Source organism: Micrasema longulum, unplaced genomic scaffold (assembly GCF_059751315.1).
Source record: "Micrasema longulum isolate JH-2025_06_02 unplaced genomic scaffold, ASM5975131v1 h1tg002943l, whole genome shotgun sequence".
NCBI lineage: Eukaryota > Metazoa > Arthropoda > Insecta > Trichoptera > Brachycentridae > Micrasema > Micrasema longulum.
Genome location: NW_028280060.1, coordinates 24969 through 43357, shown reverse-complemented (window position 1 = coordinate 43357; position 18389 = coordinate 24969). Strand labels below are relative to the sequence as shown.

At 29.3% G+C, this 18389-nt stretch overlaps 1 protein-coding gene across 2 annotated transcripts in view; it reads right to left on the bottom strand.

Moving 5' to 3' along the window:
- The window catches only part of LOC148271309 (lachesin-like), a 58048-nt gene extending 41224 nt beyond the window's left edge, over window positions 1-16824 (bottom strand). For both annotated transcript variants that reach the window (XM_088241542.1, XM_088241543.1), the window contains exon 1: window positions 16274-16824. In XM_088241542.1, the coding sequence (XP_088097668.1) occupies window positions 16274-16385 (112 nt within the window). In that variant the 5' untranslated portion in view covers window positions 16386-16824. The remainder of the gene's footprint in view (window positions 1-16273) is intronic.
- Between the last annotated feature and the right edge of the window lie 1565 nt (window positions 16825-18389).

Sequence of the window (18389 nt, the reverse complement as noted above, 5' to 3'; positions counted from 1 at the left end):
AATAATGTGTCCTTACTGGGGTAATTCGTGTCGATTACATTTTACAATATACTTTTTTCAGATGTGAGAATGTACATAAAAACGTATTGTTTAGTGAGAAAAATACAAAACTGTATTACTTACATTTTTTTTTCATTTAGTCATTCAGTGCGCTTCAGACAGTAGACGAGAGAGTTTTACGCGCGGAGTAAAAAAATTAAACTGTGAATTTCCCCCATCTGCTGACTTTTTTATGGGAAGCGAGGAGTAAAAAGGGTTTACCCGTAGTGTAACGTGATTATATAGTTTTTCTGAGGTAAGATTATATTAAATAATATTAAATCCATCTTGATAATCCATAGATAAAAAAGGCTCGTAACCTTTTGTCAGAATCGTGGAAAGACGGGAGTGTTATCAAGTTGCGGAAGGTGTTGACCTCGCTCTTTCATGACATTGGTCGTAGAAAATCAAAGAGGTTGATGCATGCCACGGATTGGAGATTCTTACTGGATGTCGAATATAAAATATGAAAAAAAGAATAATTTTTAAAAATAAATATAGATGGCAATCGTGAAGTTTCGCATTATAAATACATTGTTTATGCAACATTATTTTTTTGGTATGTGTATTTTTTTTGTACATACACAAATCTGGATTTCTCCCGAGGGGGAGTAGGTATATATAGGAATTTGAAAAAATTCTACCTCATCTCTGTAGGAATATTGATAAAAAAAAAAAAAAAAACATTGTTTATGTTTTATTAATGTATGTATGTGTATGCGCACGGGTGTATGTACGTGTGTGTGTATGTACATGTGTATATGTGTGTGTTTATATACATGTGTTTATATATATGTATGTGTGGTTATATATATTTACTATTTTATTACTTTATATTGTATTTTTTTTAAATTTATGTTGTTAATACACTCATCTTTTTATTTTTATACCAACCATACTTCTTAACACTGTTCCTATATTTTATTTCTTTATATTGTGTTTTTTTTTTTAAATCTATGTTGTTTATATACTCATCTTCTTTTTTTTATACCAACTTTACTTCTTAACACTGTTCTATCTTTTGTTGCTTTATATTGTATTTTTTAAATTTAATGTTGTTTATATACTTATATTTTGTAAAACTTTCATGGTTGTAAAAGCCTTATGGGCGTGAAAAAATAATAAAATAAAAAAAAAAATAAAAAATGTAGTGTGAATGTATATGTATCAAAATGTGTATGCGAGTAAGTTTATATTTTATTAGTCTGCGCTCTCTTCTCTATTAATTTGTTAACTATTATCATATATTAGAATGTAATTGCCTAGCTTAGAACGGGGTATGTACCCTTCTTAGCTTGACAAAGTGAATGTAAAATTGCATTTTTGATAAAAAGTGTAAATAAATTAAAAAATAAATAAATTTGAAGGTTTTTCAAAAATAAGTCCTAATTCCATGAAGAAAACACTAAGCCTATAAAGAGAACGTTCTCCTCATAGGACTGCGGCGTGTTCTCTTCATGGTTATTTATGTGTGTTTTGTTTAGTAAAAAACATTATTTAAAATTATCTCTCACAAAGAATTAACCAAATCATACATTATTTTAGACCATAAGCCATTCCGAAAATAAATCGTAAGACGGACGACGAATTCAAAGATGCAATAGATCCCGTCATCGTACAAAAGAAAAGCATTCTCAGTGTTGCTAAGGAGACAAGTATAGCAACAACATTATTGTGGAAAGTTATTAAACGATCAAAGCAGGCACAAGAAGCCGAGGAGAATTTTGAATACCATAACCCAAAACTCGTCTTCGGAGTGTGACATCATTATTCGTCTTCCAGATAAGGATCAATTAGAATCACGGCACACTTAGAGCATGGCAGATAATTTTCATGTTGAAATTAAATAATTATTTGAGCCTTAACCATCGAACAGTTTTAAAAGTAGTACACAACTCGGGATAATTTCTTCTCATATAATTCGACAATACTAGAAGGCACCACCAAAAAAAAATACAAAAAAAGGAGAACCACAAAAAGGAAAACCGACTATCATTACAGATACACCAGAAAAAGATTAGTTGATCAAGAAAGATATTTAAAAAAAGAAAAAAAAACAAATAAAGGAAAACAGCTCTTATAGTAAAAAAAGGAGCGAATAGGGGACAATAATGATAATATAATAAGCATTGACTTAAAATGATACTTTTTTGGATTTAACCCATTGAAAAAACATATTAAATCAATAGAAAAAAAAGAAAAAGGATATGTTTACATAGAAAGCAAAATATAGATAAATAAGGCGTGTGTCAGGCCAATCATGTTAAATGGAATAGAAACAACAGCTGACACTACCAGGACAAAGAATCTCCTTAGAACATCGGTGCGTTGTTAGTTTAGTTTCATTAGTTGTGCGATGGAGCAAAGCTAGAAGAAGATTTTGGAGAGACAATGTTAACAGAATGGACAACTCCAGAATCCCTTACATCGCAGCTAAGGAAATTCCACCCGGTCATCGCCTTTCAGGTAGACCGTCTTAAAGTTGCAGACAGTTGGATCTCAACGTCCCAAGAGTAGCAACTTTCTGCCAAAACAAATCAACAGATATATACAAAGTGAAAGAAAAAGATATTATGCCTTTTTAATAAAATATGTGTTCATTATAACATATAACACATACAAACATTTTTATATCTATTGATTTCGAGACGTGCCTGTTTTTTTGTCAGTGCGCTAATTACACTAATAGAAAAGTATTATTTGCATGAAAGTTGAATATGCTATCATTGTTAAATGTTCGACCACAAATTGAAGCCTACGTGAAAACTAAAGATTTGATATGCAACTACTATGGGGAACAGGAAATTAAAATGCCATGAACAGAATACGAAAGCAGCAAAATAAAATATTAAAGTTATGACCTCTCTATATGACCTCTCCTATCTAACAGCAAACAAAAAACTCTTTAAACAAACTGAGCAATTTAATGTAACCAAATTCTTTAAACTCAAATCCCTAAAATTTATTTATAAATTAGCCACTGATGTAATTGTAGACGAAGAATTAAAACTTGAAAAAAACTGTAGTAAACATGAACACAATACTAGAATATCTGAAAAATATCATATACAACCTTCTAAAACGAGACAAGGATAGTCGAGACTAATAAACCAGGGACTGAAATTATACAATAAACTACCAGACAAAACTAAACAAAAGACTCAGACAACCTTCACAAAAGATGTTTAAAATATTGTCATTAACAGTAGAATATGGAATTTAAAAGTATTTATATTTTGTTAAATGTATGTAACCCGTAAAAGTTTATTAATAAAATTTAAAATAATTTTTTTATTTAAATGCTTTTGATATCACTCGCAAACGAGTGGAGGCGTATTATAAACATTAAAAATAATAACATACCTTTTTAAATTAAAAATATCAATTTCATGTAAAAAAACATCCTCCGTTTATGTTGGAGATTAATAGTTTTCTTGGGTAAAGGATATCCAATTTCACAAACCCTGAGCTTGAGATGTTTGCCAAATAGAAAAATGCACTTTGGGATTTCAAAACAAACATGAATTCAATTAACTGAAACCCAACCAAGCGACCAACCTGAGAAACCTTACTTACGTATGTATAAGTTTGAAAAACCTTTGAATTTATGACTTATTTGCTTCATTCAGTATTTTTTATAAAGCTTTTAATATTAACCCGTCCGTCCCTATAATATTTATAACCGACGTTGCAAATTATACTTTATTAATCAATTTCTTGGCAATTACTACTAATATTTCCAAGAATTTTTTTAATCTTTAAGAAAATCTTAACACATGAGAAAAAAATTAACTTAAATTTTGCTACATCAAATAATTTAAAATGAAATATTATGTTCATCAGGATCCCCACAAATGATAAAATATCTAGTACCCTATGACAAATAACATTACAAATTAAAAAAATTTTGAGAGAAAGACATGTAATCTAATTAAATCACTAAGCAAGACATACAATTAATATTAGTAAGATGAAAAGAGACAGTGATTATCAGGCGATTAAATCTCAACCTCGGGTTTCCACACAGTGACACAGTGAAATGGTGACACGTATTCAAAAGGGCCATTTTTTACTAGTTTTTTATTTAATTATTAGTTTTCGTTAGCTAATTCCGGCCTTCTTAATTTCTCTACAATTTTACGCCGGATGGCTAAAGGTTTAGTTAAATATAACTTGAAGTCAAAAAGTCGTTAAAATCATTTTGCGAATTGTGTTGACCCTTTTTTTTATTGGCCATTATTTTTTATACCTAAATATCAACCACGTAAGTGTCCACTATTTAATGTCCAAACCCTAAAAGTAATAATATTATCTCTCGCGAGATCGATCCCTGGAGGCTCAAAAAATTAAATGTAAGTAACATTTGGCGATAGCCAACTTATTTTTTCTAGAACTTTATACTTCTTTTTATTATGTAAGAAAGTAAAAAAATCTTACATTTCGAAGATATTTGAATTAACACCCGTGTCGAAAGGGTTAGGAGAGTCCAATCATGGGTCTCACAATGTTCAAACAAGTGCTTATGTTCAATGTTTGTTGGTGTAAATTTGAGAACCTTAAAGTTATTTCAATGTGATATTTTTGAAGCTTTTGCTAGATTCGCAATTTAAAAGGTACTAAGATGAAAATTTAAACTACTACAAACTAATAATTTTTGTTTGAAAACCGCTTTTCGGGACTTTTCTCCATAAAGACCAATGTTGGCAAAACTGTTGGCAAAAATGACATTTTAAAATGTTTTAAATAAACATAAAAGGTTTTAATTGATTTAACATAGTATTTTTATAATTATGACACTTTTAAGAAACCCTTCACAAAGCATGATAATTCACAAAAATAAGGCACAGAGTAAATTCTATGTGTATTCGGCTGGTGCTCAAAGTGTTTTATTAAATTTCTCGTATTTTTAACTCGAAATAAATGGAAAGCGTATTCGGAATTACCAGAAAAATCAATTACAAGAACTTTTTAGTTCTTGTAACTTTCAAAAGGGTTAATTTTGTATATCATAATTACAGGCTTATTTCTGTGAAACAATGTAAAATGACACTTATCTACATTTAAAACGTATGTGTAGTGTGTTTATCACATAGGTTCCGTACAAGAGAGACAATAAAGGGCCTATTGTTAGACCTTTATTACCCCTTTGTAATAAACCTTCCAGTTATATCACGAATGTGCAAAACTTAATTATTTTTATACGACTCAGTAATTAATTAAATTTGGCAGGATTGTAAAACACCAACTCAGCAGATAAAACGGTTTTATATAACACAACAGATTTTTTTATTGTAAGGCTAAATTAAAAAGGTTCAGTACATCGTAGACTATCGTTATTTTAAGAAAACGATACCATTTGATTTTCAAACTATTTTTTTATTTATTATAAAACACTTCATATTTTTCAAAACTCTACACATTTTCAGTTTAAGAAAATAAATAAGTTTTTGGACATATTCTAGTTATATAAATATTTTTTATTTTTTACTAATTAATATAGTTACATAATATTTTACTTGTTGAAAGTGACATACACTGTTATAGTATTAAGTCATTTGAAGTTATATAATTTCGAATATACATGAGAAAAATACAAATTACACGAAAAAAATAAAAAAATTATATTGGAATACTAATTAAAATAGAATGCAGCTTTTACTCGGGTTCAATTTTTTTTTCAAAATTTACTTTGAATTTATTTAGTGATATATTAGTTTTAATAGTTTTTACTTCATTGGGGAGATTATAATTTTTTTTCTTTTGAAAACAAAACTTTTTTGACCATGACTTGCGTAAAATTTAGGAATTTTGCACTTGAGTGACTTATATAATGTTTGTTCTTTTTTAAAAAAACTAAGAATTTACTAAAAATCTACTCTTTACTATGAAGAGAGGAAGAGAAATGGGAAGGAAAGAAAAGGGAGACAAGAAAAAATTACATATTCAGATAGTGAAATTTCATTTTAGATATAAGCTCATGCAATTTTTGTGACATTTTGTGTGTTATCACCTCAAGTAACAGTCGTTTTGCCTTACAAGGGTATCAAACTCAATCAAACTTTTATGAGTTTAAAACAGTTTTAAAAGTTTGTTTGTGAAAATTCTGAAAATTCATTGTAACTAGCTAACTTAAAGACGTTTTGTATGTACTCGTTTTTATACCCGAAAATTATGTAAAAAAACTTGTTTTTTATATCAACACATATCATGATAATAATAAAAATATCCGCTTTTAAAATCGATAAATATATTTAACTTTTTTACCGATTTGCGAAAATTCCCGTTTTGATATTACAGGCAATTAATTTTGTAATAAATATATTTTGAAGGTTATTCAAAATTTTTTAGTGTAAGTAAATGTTTCACTTGTCGTTATTTTTTACTTTTAATTTTATATCATGGGTTACTCGCAATACTGTATCTGTGAATTCCTAGCAAGCTTATTTTACCATGTGCATTTTCACGAAGCAACTTCCATCAGACTTCTGGATTAAAATTATGCAAGAAATACAAGGAACACAGTCCTTAAGATTTGCAAACTTTTGATTGGATGACTCGTGTTAACTTGAAAGTGTCGCATGTGTGCATAACTTTATATAGTTCGGTAATTTCCCCTCAAATTGGTAGAACTTCATTCAGGTGTCACGGGAAATTAGACGAAGTTTGTTAGAAGAAAATCTACAACTCAAGAATGAGGTTTTTTGAATCAGAAATGTGATTATTACAAAAATTCAAGTTACCCAAAACAGAACAATCAGGGTAGTACCATTGAAGTGTTAAATCAACATCAAATAATTTCATCTTTACTTACATCTTACTAGATTAACAAAAATAAATCGTTTATTATCAAATAAAAAAGCGAGCTGCTTTCAAATGATATTATGTTGAAGAGTATTAGGTGCAACGAAAACTTTCACAAGCATCAAACATGATTTCAGGTTGTCTAATGTAAAACTGACTGAAAATCAAAACAAATAGTTTTATAAGGGTTAAAAAGTGTTCAATAAGTTGCCAGAAAGTCTAGTAGAAGCTGAAACCGTTGCTACCCTCCCAAAAAAGTCTCAATACTCGTTTGTATAACTAAATGTTATAAAATATTTGTATGTAACCACTTACCGACTGTTTAATGTATACCGGTAAGTAGTTATTTCATATTTTTATTTAATTAGCAATACGCCCAGGGGGCATTTACAAAAACTATACAGGTAAGTACAAACATAGTAAGTAATAATTTAAAAAAATAAACAACGCTTTTTTGTTTACATGTAGAAACAATAAAAAGCATACTGCTATTCAAAATAAAAAGTGAAACTTTACATATAGTAAAAAGAAAAACAATATGGATATAAGAAAAGTGATTGAATTAAAAAGCAAATTGTAAATACTTTTATATATACATAATTATATAAGTCTGAAAAAATGGTAATTACAAATTAATGTTAAAAACAAATAATAAAAATTAGTTTATAGTATTATACATAAGATAATAATATTATTTATGCTACACAAAAATATTCAATACATTAATTTTAGAAAGATATAGGATAATAATAATACAAATCAAAAACAGAAAAAAAATTGCATGAAAAAGAAAGTTTTATTACGACATTAAAAATAAGTTTTAAACAGTGCATTAAAAAACGTTATAAAATGAATAATTGTCGTTTTTAAAATGTCTATATCACAAGTAAATTTGTTGGCTAAGAAATTTAAAAGCAAAATAGGATAGTGTCGTGCATAGTTGGTACCTACGTTAATACATACAAATATTTTTTTAAAATTCGTAAAACGTTAGACTACAAAGTCAATGCTTGAAATATTAATTGTTTATCAATACGTATTCTTTATCCATACCTCATTATTCATTGATACACCCTCAGCGTAATAATACGCCACCTGCTAATGAATTATTACTCTGAGGTTGCATCTAAAGTAGTAGAGTATTCCATATTTTTTTTGGGGAAATTTCGGGGACAGCAAGAATACAATTTGCTATGTATAAACATAGAGATTCAGTCCACGTTAAATTTTCGTTAGCAAAGCTTTAGATATCAAAAATTGGGAAAATTTTATTTTAAATCATTTTAGTTAACAAGGACAAAAACTGTTTTCAAACGTGTTAAGGGCTAAATTTTCCTAAGTGAGGGGGATCTTAGAATCGAAACTCTTGATAATTTTACGAATATATGACCTCTTTTTTTATTATTGAAAGTTAATCAAATGTTTGTGTTTGCGGTTTATTAAATTGATGTGCCATGTATATATATTCTTTAATTTTTATTACTTACCTATCTTATTTTTTATAAAATTGGTGGTAATATAGGGTCAAAGCACTAGTTAATGACCACCCCTCAGTAAATAACCATTGGTTAATAATTAACATATTACAACAGAGATGAAGAACATTTAAGAGAAGGTAATTTATGTGGGTGAGATTCATCTAATTGGATTATTTCACCTACATACTAGGCAACGCCTGAAAATATTATTTTTCAAATTTAAATTAATAAAATAAGATGAGAATATTCATTTTACCATACGACAGGTGGAATTCGCATAATCGATTGTCATTTTATTGTTATTATTTGGAATTTCATAAAATAATATATTAATGAACGACAGCATTGCACGTTGAATTCAGACTATCATTAATTGACCAATCTGTTCGAGTGATAATTGAGTTATTTACATTTCAATGGACTTGGAATTCAATTATAAAATGAAAGCCTCAATTCATGTCTGCTATTATTGTATTTCAATATGAAATTGCTTATTTTGACAATTCATATAAATAATTGATTTATCTCTTGAAATAATGAACTAATTACCAATTAAAAATAGCAAGATATACATTTTTTATACGTGTATTTTTTAAACCGTGATTTAAAAAAATACGTACAACTTAACTTGGACTTGGTAAAAAATAGTGAAATTGTTTTTTTTTAAATTTATTTATTACAATCTACAGTCGATCACAATAATACATTTATAATATCTGTACATTTATATTGAATTGGTACTGGATTTTTTCTGCTACATTTGATCACAATAATACAGTTATATAGATATTTGTTTTTTTTTTTAATCGAAATTTTCATATATTTTTTGAAATTTTTAAATTATTTTTTTTTAAAGGTTAATTATTATGTTTCTTTTCATATTTTATTTTTAAAACGGCTGAGAACCCCTGAGCTCTTATCAGGAGACAGTTAGTATTATTCCTAGGGCATTCAATATACATTGCAACAATACCAACAAATCAATCATTTATGATTTTTCTATTTCGAATATACCGCGTTATCTTTATTTATTTATTTTTCTACCTAAGTAGGTTAAGTATTAAAATCCCAAAGTTATTAAATAGAACATTTATAAAACAACTGTGTAATATGTATACATATATTGTTATTAAATTATTTCATAATTTTGTAATACAACACTGTATGTTAATTGTATTTATGTTTATGTTTATAAAAGGCATTTGTGCCGTGTAAAGATTAATAAATAAATAAATAAATAATATCTGTACTATTAAATTGAATTGGTACTGGATTTTTTCTGCTTTTTATTTGTGATTCTCGTTGCATGGTGATCGTTTTAAAGTTGCGTGTTCAAGCCGGCTTTGAACAGATGCGAAAATATTTTTTTAGGGTACTCGTATTTATATCACTGAACGATTTATTGACTCTTGTGACGAAACCTAACATTTTGTATGCATCATCTGTAATTGCCGGACATGTTCGATGAAATCGAGTTTACTATTTAATAGAACACCAAAGTTCCAAAAAAATTTAACGTTCTCCATAAATTTTGTATCAAGGTTATTTTAATCTGGAAGAATCGCAGTATAACCATTAACACCAAAAAGAGACTGGTGAAAGCCTTGGTTTTTTCAGTGTTCATGTACGGTGTGGAGTGTTGGACACTGAGGGAATCTGAAAAGAAATAAATCGAAGCTTTCGAAATGTGGTGTTGGCGGCGAGTGCTGCGGATTCCGTGGACGGCCAGACGTACGAATGCATCTTTTCTCCAGGAACTGGACATAGGAGAAAGACTGATATCCATGTGCGAGAAAAGAATCCTGCAGTTATTTGGGCATATTTCCAGGGGAGATTCTGATGGTTTGGAGAAAACTATTCTCCTAGGAAGTGTTGAAGGGACAAGGTCGCGTGGACGTCAACCGACAAGATGGAGCGGTACAGCCACTGAGTTATCAGAATCATCACTGACGAATGCCCATAGAAGAGCACAAGACCGTTCCAGATGGAGGGAGACTGTCCACAGACGAGCCATGCCTGGAGTCAGGCGTAATCACCATCCTCAGACATGAAGCACGGATTGAAGATATTTTAATTATAAACGTTATTAATATTTATCGTAAAACCAAGTTAGAAGTATATGGATATGTTAAGATATAGTTTATAAAGTACAATATAAAGACAGGCCGTGTAGATATTTTTTTGTGAACTAATACAATCGTTTAATCATGTGTTTGTAAAATTTTGAGGATATTAAAAGCTTTGCTTTATTATAGATTTACGTTTAAGAGATCCTTGTCCGTGACTTAGCGAATAAAGAACATAGTTTTGTGTTTGAAATATAATAAAAACCCTCAAAAAAGGAAACGCTGTCTCGCTTCGCTTCATTCAAATTTATTCCCGTATTTTCTTCCCGTATACTCTGATTTTATTATACAATATAGACCATTGTCGTGTCTCTACTCTTTTTTTTTGTAATAAATCTCCAAAATAAGTTTCTTTCCAAATGCCTCCCCGATAATTCAAAAAAGACAACTGCACGTAGGACTGATTGTGCCTAAATAACTTCGACGTTTCATTGTCCCGTTTTCCGCGCTCTTTAACTCAACCGTTTTTGAAAAATATTTTTCATATTTGTTTACCGTATGTCCAAAGACGGCAGATAAAACTAGGTGATTTTACATTGATATAAAGAGATGATACTTCATACATATCCGAGCTAAAAAGTCGTCCCAAAAAGAAAAAGAATGACCAGCTGAGGGAACAAGTGTCGCGCGTCATAATATGTTGACTTTGCTAAGCAAAACATGTAGGAACGTAAAAAGCACTGGCTGTTTACATCGGTCTACCGTAAGTTCTATTCAGTATTTCGCTCTCTTTCGCATACGCGTCATCTTTGTTTATCGTTTCACGATACGCCCGACTAACTGAGCAGGACAGAGACAGGAGATAGCTCACGACCGGTGACATATTAATAAAACGTTTTTTTACATTAAAATAGCTATTTCAAACAAGTATTGATTAAGATAAGAACATAACTTACCTGTAAAAGGTTAAGCCATAGCTTTTCCGTGTCGATTTGTGCAGTATCTTAGCGTATTTTAGTAATTGCGAGGAGAACATTTTTGAAAAGTAGCCGGCGAACACTTGCAACAGACTAAAGTCCGTTCTATCAAACATATGCCAATTGGCCGCAGGTTGAGAAACCATATTTCAAACGCTCGAGACTCTTATATATCTCAATGCGCTTTTAAGGGTGTTTAGATGATTCTAGCTCCTATAAGAAACGAATTATCAAAAAAAAGGAAAATAAGAAGTCAATAGTAAATATCTATACTGTTTACAAAATGGTGAATTTTTAAAGAAGGTTCTTTGTTTTGATACAACTTCAGGGCTAAATAATTAATTTTGGACAAATAATATGATTTTCGCAATAACAGATTGATATAATATGTACGTCTGTAGTATATTCAGTATGTCTAAATGTTTATAGACAGGTTGGATTTCCTTCACTCCACTACCCACCCGATGAAATTATGCCATAATCTACAATGGTTTGACACATTGAGTAGTATACATGATTTAAAGTTGTTTTGTCAAGAATTTTTCTTACGGTGTTAAATATATAAACAAGTTTTTTAACATAATAAAATAAATAAAACAACTTTATTTTTAACCACAATTTTTTTTTATTTATATTTTTTTCCACTAACCGGTTTCAAAGCAAACAAGCGTCTTCGTCAAGGTTTACGTAACTAATAAATTCTTTCCTATTTTATTTTTATCATGGTAACTAAATACTGCACGTGGAGCCAATCAAATCTTTTTCTCCCTACAAGGGTGGTAATTTGATATCAATATTTTCGAAGCTAGACAGGAGAGGACTAAAAGAAATATTGTTTATTTATTTATTTATTAATTAAGGTCTTGATATAGATACAAGGTACAAAAAAACAATTAAAAAAGTGAGACCAATTACATATTTCACACTAATTTATTATGAATGCAGGAGGAGAGGGGAAAAAATAATTACATTCTAAAAAAGGAAAAAAATAAATATTAAATAAAAAGAACATAAAAGGGAGAAGACATTGTATAGCTCCAACTTTACTTTCCTCCCTCTCTCTCTGCTTCCATTTATATTTATATTTCTTAGTAAAATACACGACTAACAATAATTAATTAGATGCAGGTAGTAGATGTACACATGAATAAGTATAAATTAAGAGTTGAAATTAAATGTTAAAATTAAAATCAAAAGTAAAAGTTCAAATTAAATTTTTTTTTTTTAATTTAAAGTTAAAATTAAAAGTCAAAATTAAGAATTAAAATAAAAAAGTTAGCATTGAAAGATAAAATTACAAGTCAAATTAAAAGTTAAAAGTCAAAGTTTATTTGTTTATCAATTATTGTTTTCTTATTACGAATCGCTTTTTTAATTTCTAAGATTTCTAATTTGTCTAATTTTAATATTTTATTTTCAACATGAAGTACTTTTAATCCAGTGTCTTTATTGAAGTTATGATTATTTGATTATTATTATTATATTTATTTTTATCAGATTGTTTGCGAATTCAGAAAAAATATTATTATTTTTGCACCTTACGAGTAAGTGTTTTTTTACTCTCATATTAAAGTTTCTTTTAGTTTTTCCAATGTAGAATGAATCGCAATCATTACAATTTAATTGTTATATCCCAGATTTATTATATTTATGGGCTTTGTCTTTGTGACTAGTGTTTTGTGTTAGTTGTGTAGAATGTAGGTTTAATGTTTGATGGTAGGGAATTAGATGATTGTTTGGAAAACACTTTTTAAACTTTTGTCAAGTCCAAGGTACAATAATTGTGATCAATACCTAAACAGAGACGAAGGAAATATCACAGATATTTCAACCGATACGAAGGAATTATAAAAAAATATGATTATCTCATCATACACATGTCTTATAACCTTTAATTGGCTGCTTTAAGGCTGTAGTCTGGTAAAACGCGTGCAAAATTAGAAAATAATACGATTTTTCTATTTTAAAACGATTTTTTTTTAAATACCGAAATAATTAAAAAAAAAAAAAAACATGAATTAGATAAAAACAATAATTTTTAAAGGTATTTCTATTAAAACATATATTGGTAGCGGTAACGGCAGGTATGAAGGTCATAAAAATGTAAATAAAATGTTGTTATAAATAAAATATTACAACCGGAAGTCTCCTCTTTAAAAAAAAAAACAATTCTATTAAATAAGGTTTTAACTAAACTATTTCAATAAATATATCTTTTTTAAGTATTACCAAAGGCATAATTTTACGTAAAAATAAAAGAAAATATCATAAAAATGTATGTGGTTTAAAATGCTTGTATTTCTTTTCAAAAACAAAAAAATATGATTTTGCTGCCGCTTCTTTCATGTTAAATATTATTTTAATTTAAAAATAAAACAAATGGGTAATTCTGTTTGTTGTCAACTGGATTTCTGGAAGTTGTCTTAAAATGCGCTTCATTGGCCAGTAATATAAATATTATTATAAAATTTTTACGACAAATTTTAGTTCAATACTAAGTATTTATTGAGATCTAAGATACCTTAGTTAAGCCTAAATTTGAAATGGCAAAATCTGCCGGATTAAAAGTAATTATATTTTATTTACATAAAACTTTTAAGGCTATTATTTAATTGAAATACATTTGAAAATTATTGTTTCTATCTAATTAATGTTTTCCTATTTTTTTATCACTGCGCGATCAAAAAAAACATTCGTTTTAAAATAGCAAAATCGTATGATTTCCTAATTTTTCGCGCGTTTTACCAGACTACAGCCTTAAATGATCACTTAACTCACTGTGAAATATTCAGCATTTATAGTTTACAAACTCGTTCGTATTCTCAAATCACCCTCTTCATTCCCATCCACAATCGGAAAGTTCAGAGATTTTTTAAAATTATTTCATTTTGAGAATTAAACTAATCCAAAAACTTCTTTTTTTAATTTTTATGAGTCGTGTTTTCAGCGTTGTGATTTTGTATTTTTGAACTTACAAGGCGTGTGACGTCTCAAATTCTCTTCCCCTTCTTTTCTGTGAGTTCTGCTGATTGGTCCGTTGACATACCGTAAACAGGAAATCTATCGCAACTCCCCAATAATTGGATGATTCGGAAGAACTAGTGACGTCGTTCAAAGAAATTCGTTTTTATTATTTTAAAACATTTTTTTTCAGTACATTTTCAAGAAACTTCGCCGTACAATTTAACGCTTTAACTTTTACTAAACGTAATAATACATTTTTTTTATCCAACTCCAGTAGGACTGAGCTCGCTTGTTCCTCCATCTTTTTTTACTGATATAGTGTCCCTGCGGCTCGACTGTGGAATCATCTCCCATCCTCTATCAATGATGTTTCTGCAGTATCTCCGTTTAAATCACGCCTGAAGAAACTTATGTAATCTCTTCCTTAATCTCTCCTTTATTCTTTTATTTTTATTACATCTTTCCTTTCTCTTTATTGCTCCTTATTATCATAAGAATCAAGTATCGATTTGGTCAATTTATATACACATATTACTAGTTCTATTTTTAAATACATTTATTTTTATTACAATATTTGTTTAAATTATTAAATATGAAATAATTAACAATATTTTTCCAGATAAACTATGAACTAATATTTTGTCACCGTGTGCATCTTTTATTCACATTTGCACATTTTTCTTATATTTTTTTAACAATTAGCGTTTTTATGATTTGACCAAATATTAAAATTTGCGGGCCATTTTCAACGGGTTGTAAATAATTTGCTATTAGAAAATGGGAATTAAGTTGGGGTAGAGTGGGATTTGAACCACGGAGCTTTGAGCCGTGAGTCCGGGACTCTAGGCATGGGACCAAAACCCGATTTACATTTTTTAGTGTCAATAAAAATGAAAATAAATATGATTATGTGCAAACTGTGCAATCGAAATTAAGTTGTAGAATTATATATTTTTTTAGTAATGTGAGTTACATCGGCATATTAATAATATTGCGAGTTATGTACCGTTGGTTATTTTACATTATGTATTATATTTATGAAACTATTATCTATGTTACCAATACTAAGAGGAAGCCTTTAACTGGACCTTCTGAAATGTATTTGTAATATCTGTCTTATATTTTTTTTAATGTCTGTGAAAAAAATAAAAAAATAATAAAAGAGTTGCTATGTAAACTGTAAATATAAATAAACATAATGAACAAAAAGGAGTTTAAAAAACAGTGGAATTGAAGAATAAACGTAAACATTGATTATGGTTTCAATGCTTTTAGAAATCTTTTTTTTCTAAATTTATTTCAACAGAGAGAGAAAACATTTTTGAGAAGGAATATGGAAGTCTAGGCATTTACAGGGCTTATGAGCTGTCATTGGCTGGTTTAAGTGGCCACTTTACACACTGTGAAACAATCACTGTGTAATATTTACTATGTAACATGGCAAATGCCTAGACTTCCATATTCCCTTCTCAAAAATGTTTTTCCTCTCTATTGAAATATATATAAATATGAATAACTCCCTAGGGAGGAAATCCTGCCAGTCTGCAAGCATTTGAACATACTCAAACATGGTTGATATTTTTTTTCTCGCATGTTTTGAAATTTAAATTATAAGCCCGCAAATGTACAATTATGCATGAACAAGAAGTTAAATAGATGTATGAAAGATAAAACAGAGGAAGATAGACGCGGTGTAGCAATATTTTCAATTGCTGTTTCAAAAATATCGCTAAATATACTTAACACTCATCCACTACAGCTCAGTTGTCTTGAATTATACCCAAACAGTTATATTAAAACACCTGATGTCGACCAGTTGAAGTTTTTATAGCGCCAGCGAGTAAGATTTTTTGTTCGGATTAAATTTCTGTAATAGTCAACAAAAATTTGGATAAAATCCGCATATATATATATATATGTGTAAGATTAAAAACAAAAAAGTAATTACCATCAGCTGTTGTTATGATGACCAGGCCAAGAAGAAGCGCTGTGATACAATAGCGAAAAGCCATATTCTCTGCTCCTTCCGTCATCTTTAAATGTTCACTTTTACCTGGCATTTTTTATTAATTCATATTGACTATTAATAAAATGCATTTTATTTCAACAGCCCCAATTACGGAAAACTAACAGAAATATTATTTTTTATACGACACTTAGAAAACAGTTGGAGCTTTAACATTTTCATTAGAAAAAAATCAGATTTGAAAACGAAATGGCAGTTAATGAAAAAAAAATCACATTCATTCAAATTCTTGTCAGAATCGTCTGTTTATTGTTCAATTTTTTTTTAAATCCTAATACTTCACGCTAATATACATCTGTTTTTATATATTTTTATTGCGTAATTTTAAGGTGATTATATCACTTATTGAAAACACTGAACATTGTCAATTTATGTTTATGCTACAAACATTAATGTTAACTATGGTTTTAGGCTTAGCGCGCAAATTATTGTCTCTCGCGATGTTTTTAGGAACAACTGATACACCCTCCCTTGCCGAGGGATGAAATAGGACTGGTTAGTGGAGGTTTTGTTGCAGACAATCAAGGAAATAAGGGATGGTTTTCTGCGCATGTGCAAACTTAGGCTCCTCCTACGATCTTAAAAGTGTAATCATATCATAAGAGTCAAATAAAAAATACACAATTATAGCATTTGTGTTATTAAATTATTATAAAACTGTCGCAGCACTTAAAAGTATAAGAATTTACAAAAATGTGTTCATTGGACTTGAATATTTTAAGTGTTTTATAAAATATTCTAATTGAGTGAAAGCTTGATAATTAGAAGATTTGATTAACGTATTTATTTCCTTTAATTTAAAAATAAAACAAATGGGTAATTCTGTTTGTTGTCAACTGCCTTTCTGGAAGTTGTCTTAAAATGCGCTTCATTGGCCAGTAAACTTCGCAATCTTTTACAATTATTCAAAAGGGATTATACTTAAAATTGAACAGTAACCAAGTGAGTTCAAGTCGGTAAAGTACACATAGGTTTTTCTTACGATTTACACAAATATAACAGTTTTTGGGACCATTTACTGCGTTGTTTTATAACTCAGTATAAAATAATTATAATCGAGTTATGGCAGAACAGGGTTCGAACCTCAGACCTCTGATCTCTTAGTCCTCTTAACTATCAAGGATCCACAACCCGGTTGTTTAAAAATACGTTTTCAAGTTGTTCCTGTTCCTGTCTGTTCCCCGAATTACAAATTACTTTGGAGAGCGAACATTAAATTGCGTTGTTCCAAGATTGTTCAATGATCTCCCACAAACCATCATTAACATGAAAAATCTTCAAATGAAAAAAAAAAGAACTGAAGAAATATCTTCTCGATACTTTATAGTGCCTGTTTATAGATAAATCTGTAAAATATAAATAAAATAAATGTAATATAAACCTGTCATAAAAAAAAAATGCGTCCCACCGAAAAGTCTTTAGACTTAGTGGGTAACAAATTCTTATATGTATTAGTACTTATATGTATATGGAGTAGTGAACTCAAGAGAACCACGCGCCGACCATGCTCTAGGACCCGTTTCGTCTGCTCTAAGATCTGAGAGATTGTTAGGACGATTAGGGTCTTTGCATAGGATTGTTTCTACTGCTGGTATTAGGATAATGGTTTTTGCGAGGAATTCAGTATTATGACGAGAAGTAATTTCGAGTGAGTTCGATAGGGATCATGTCAGGATCTGTGTTAGGATTTTGCCAGTAGTGTCTTAATAATTTGATGTTCGCCTGTGATTTGGTATGGATACGTATTGTTTATCTTCTGTTGCTTGAGTGCATGTTGTATAGGGCAAATTATTCCAATGTTTCCTATATGTATTTGGGTTTTGTGTTGTTTTTTTATTTATTTGTATTACTACGTTCTTCTTCCTTTCCAAGGCGGAATCTGGAGCGTGCGGCCGCGGTCTCAATTTGTAACTAACACTGTATTCCTTCACTCTCATACTGGGAAATTAAAAAAGGGTTGTTGTGCTGACCATGTGTATTTGATTGATCACAAATTGACAATATTGCAGTAAGGGGTACAATGAAAGCATTTAAAGTT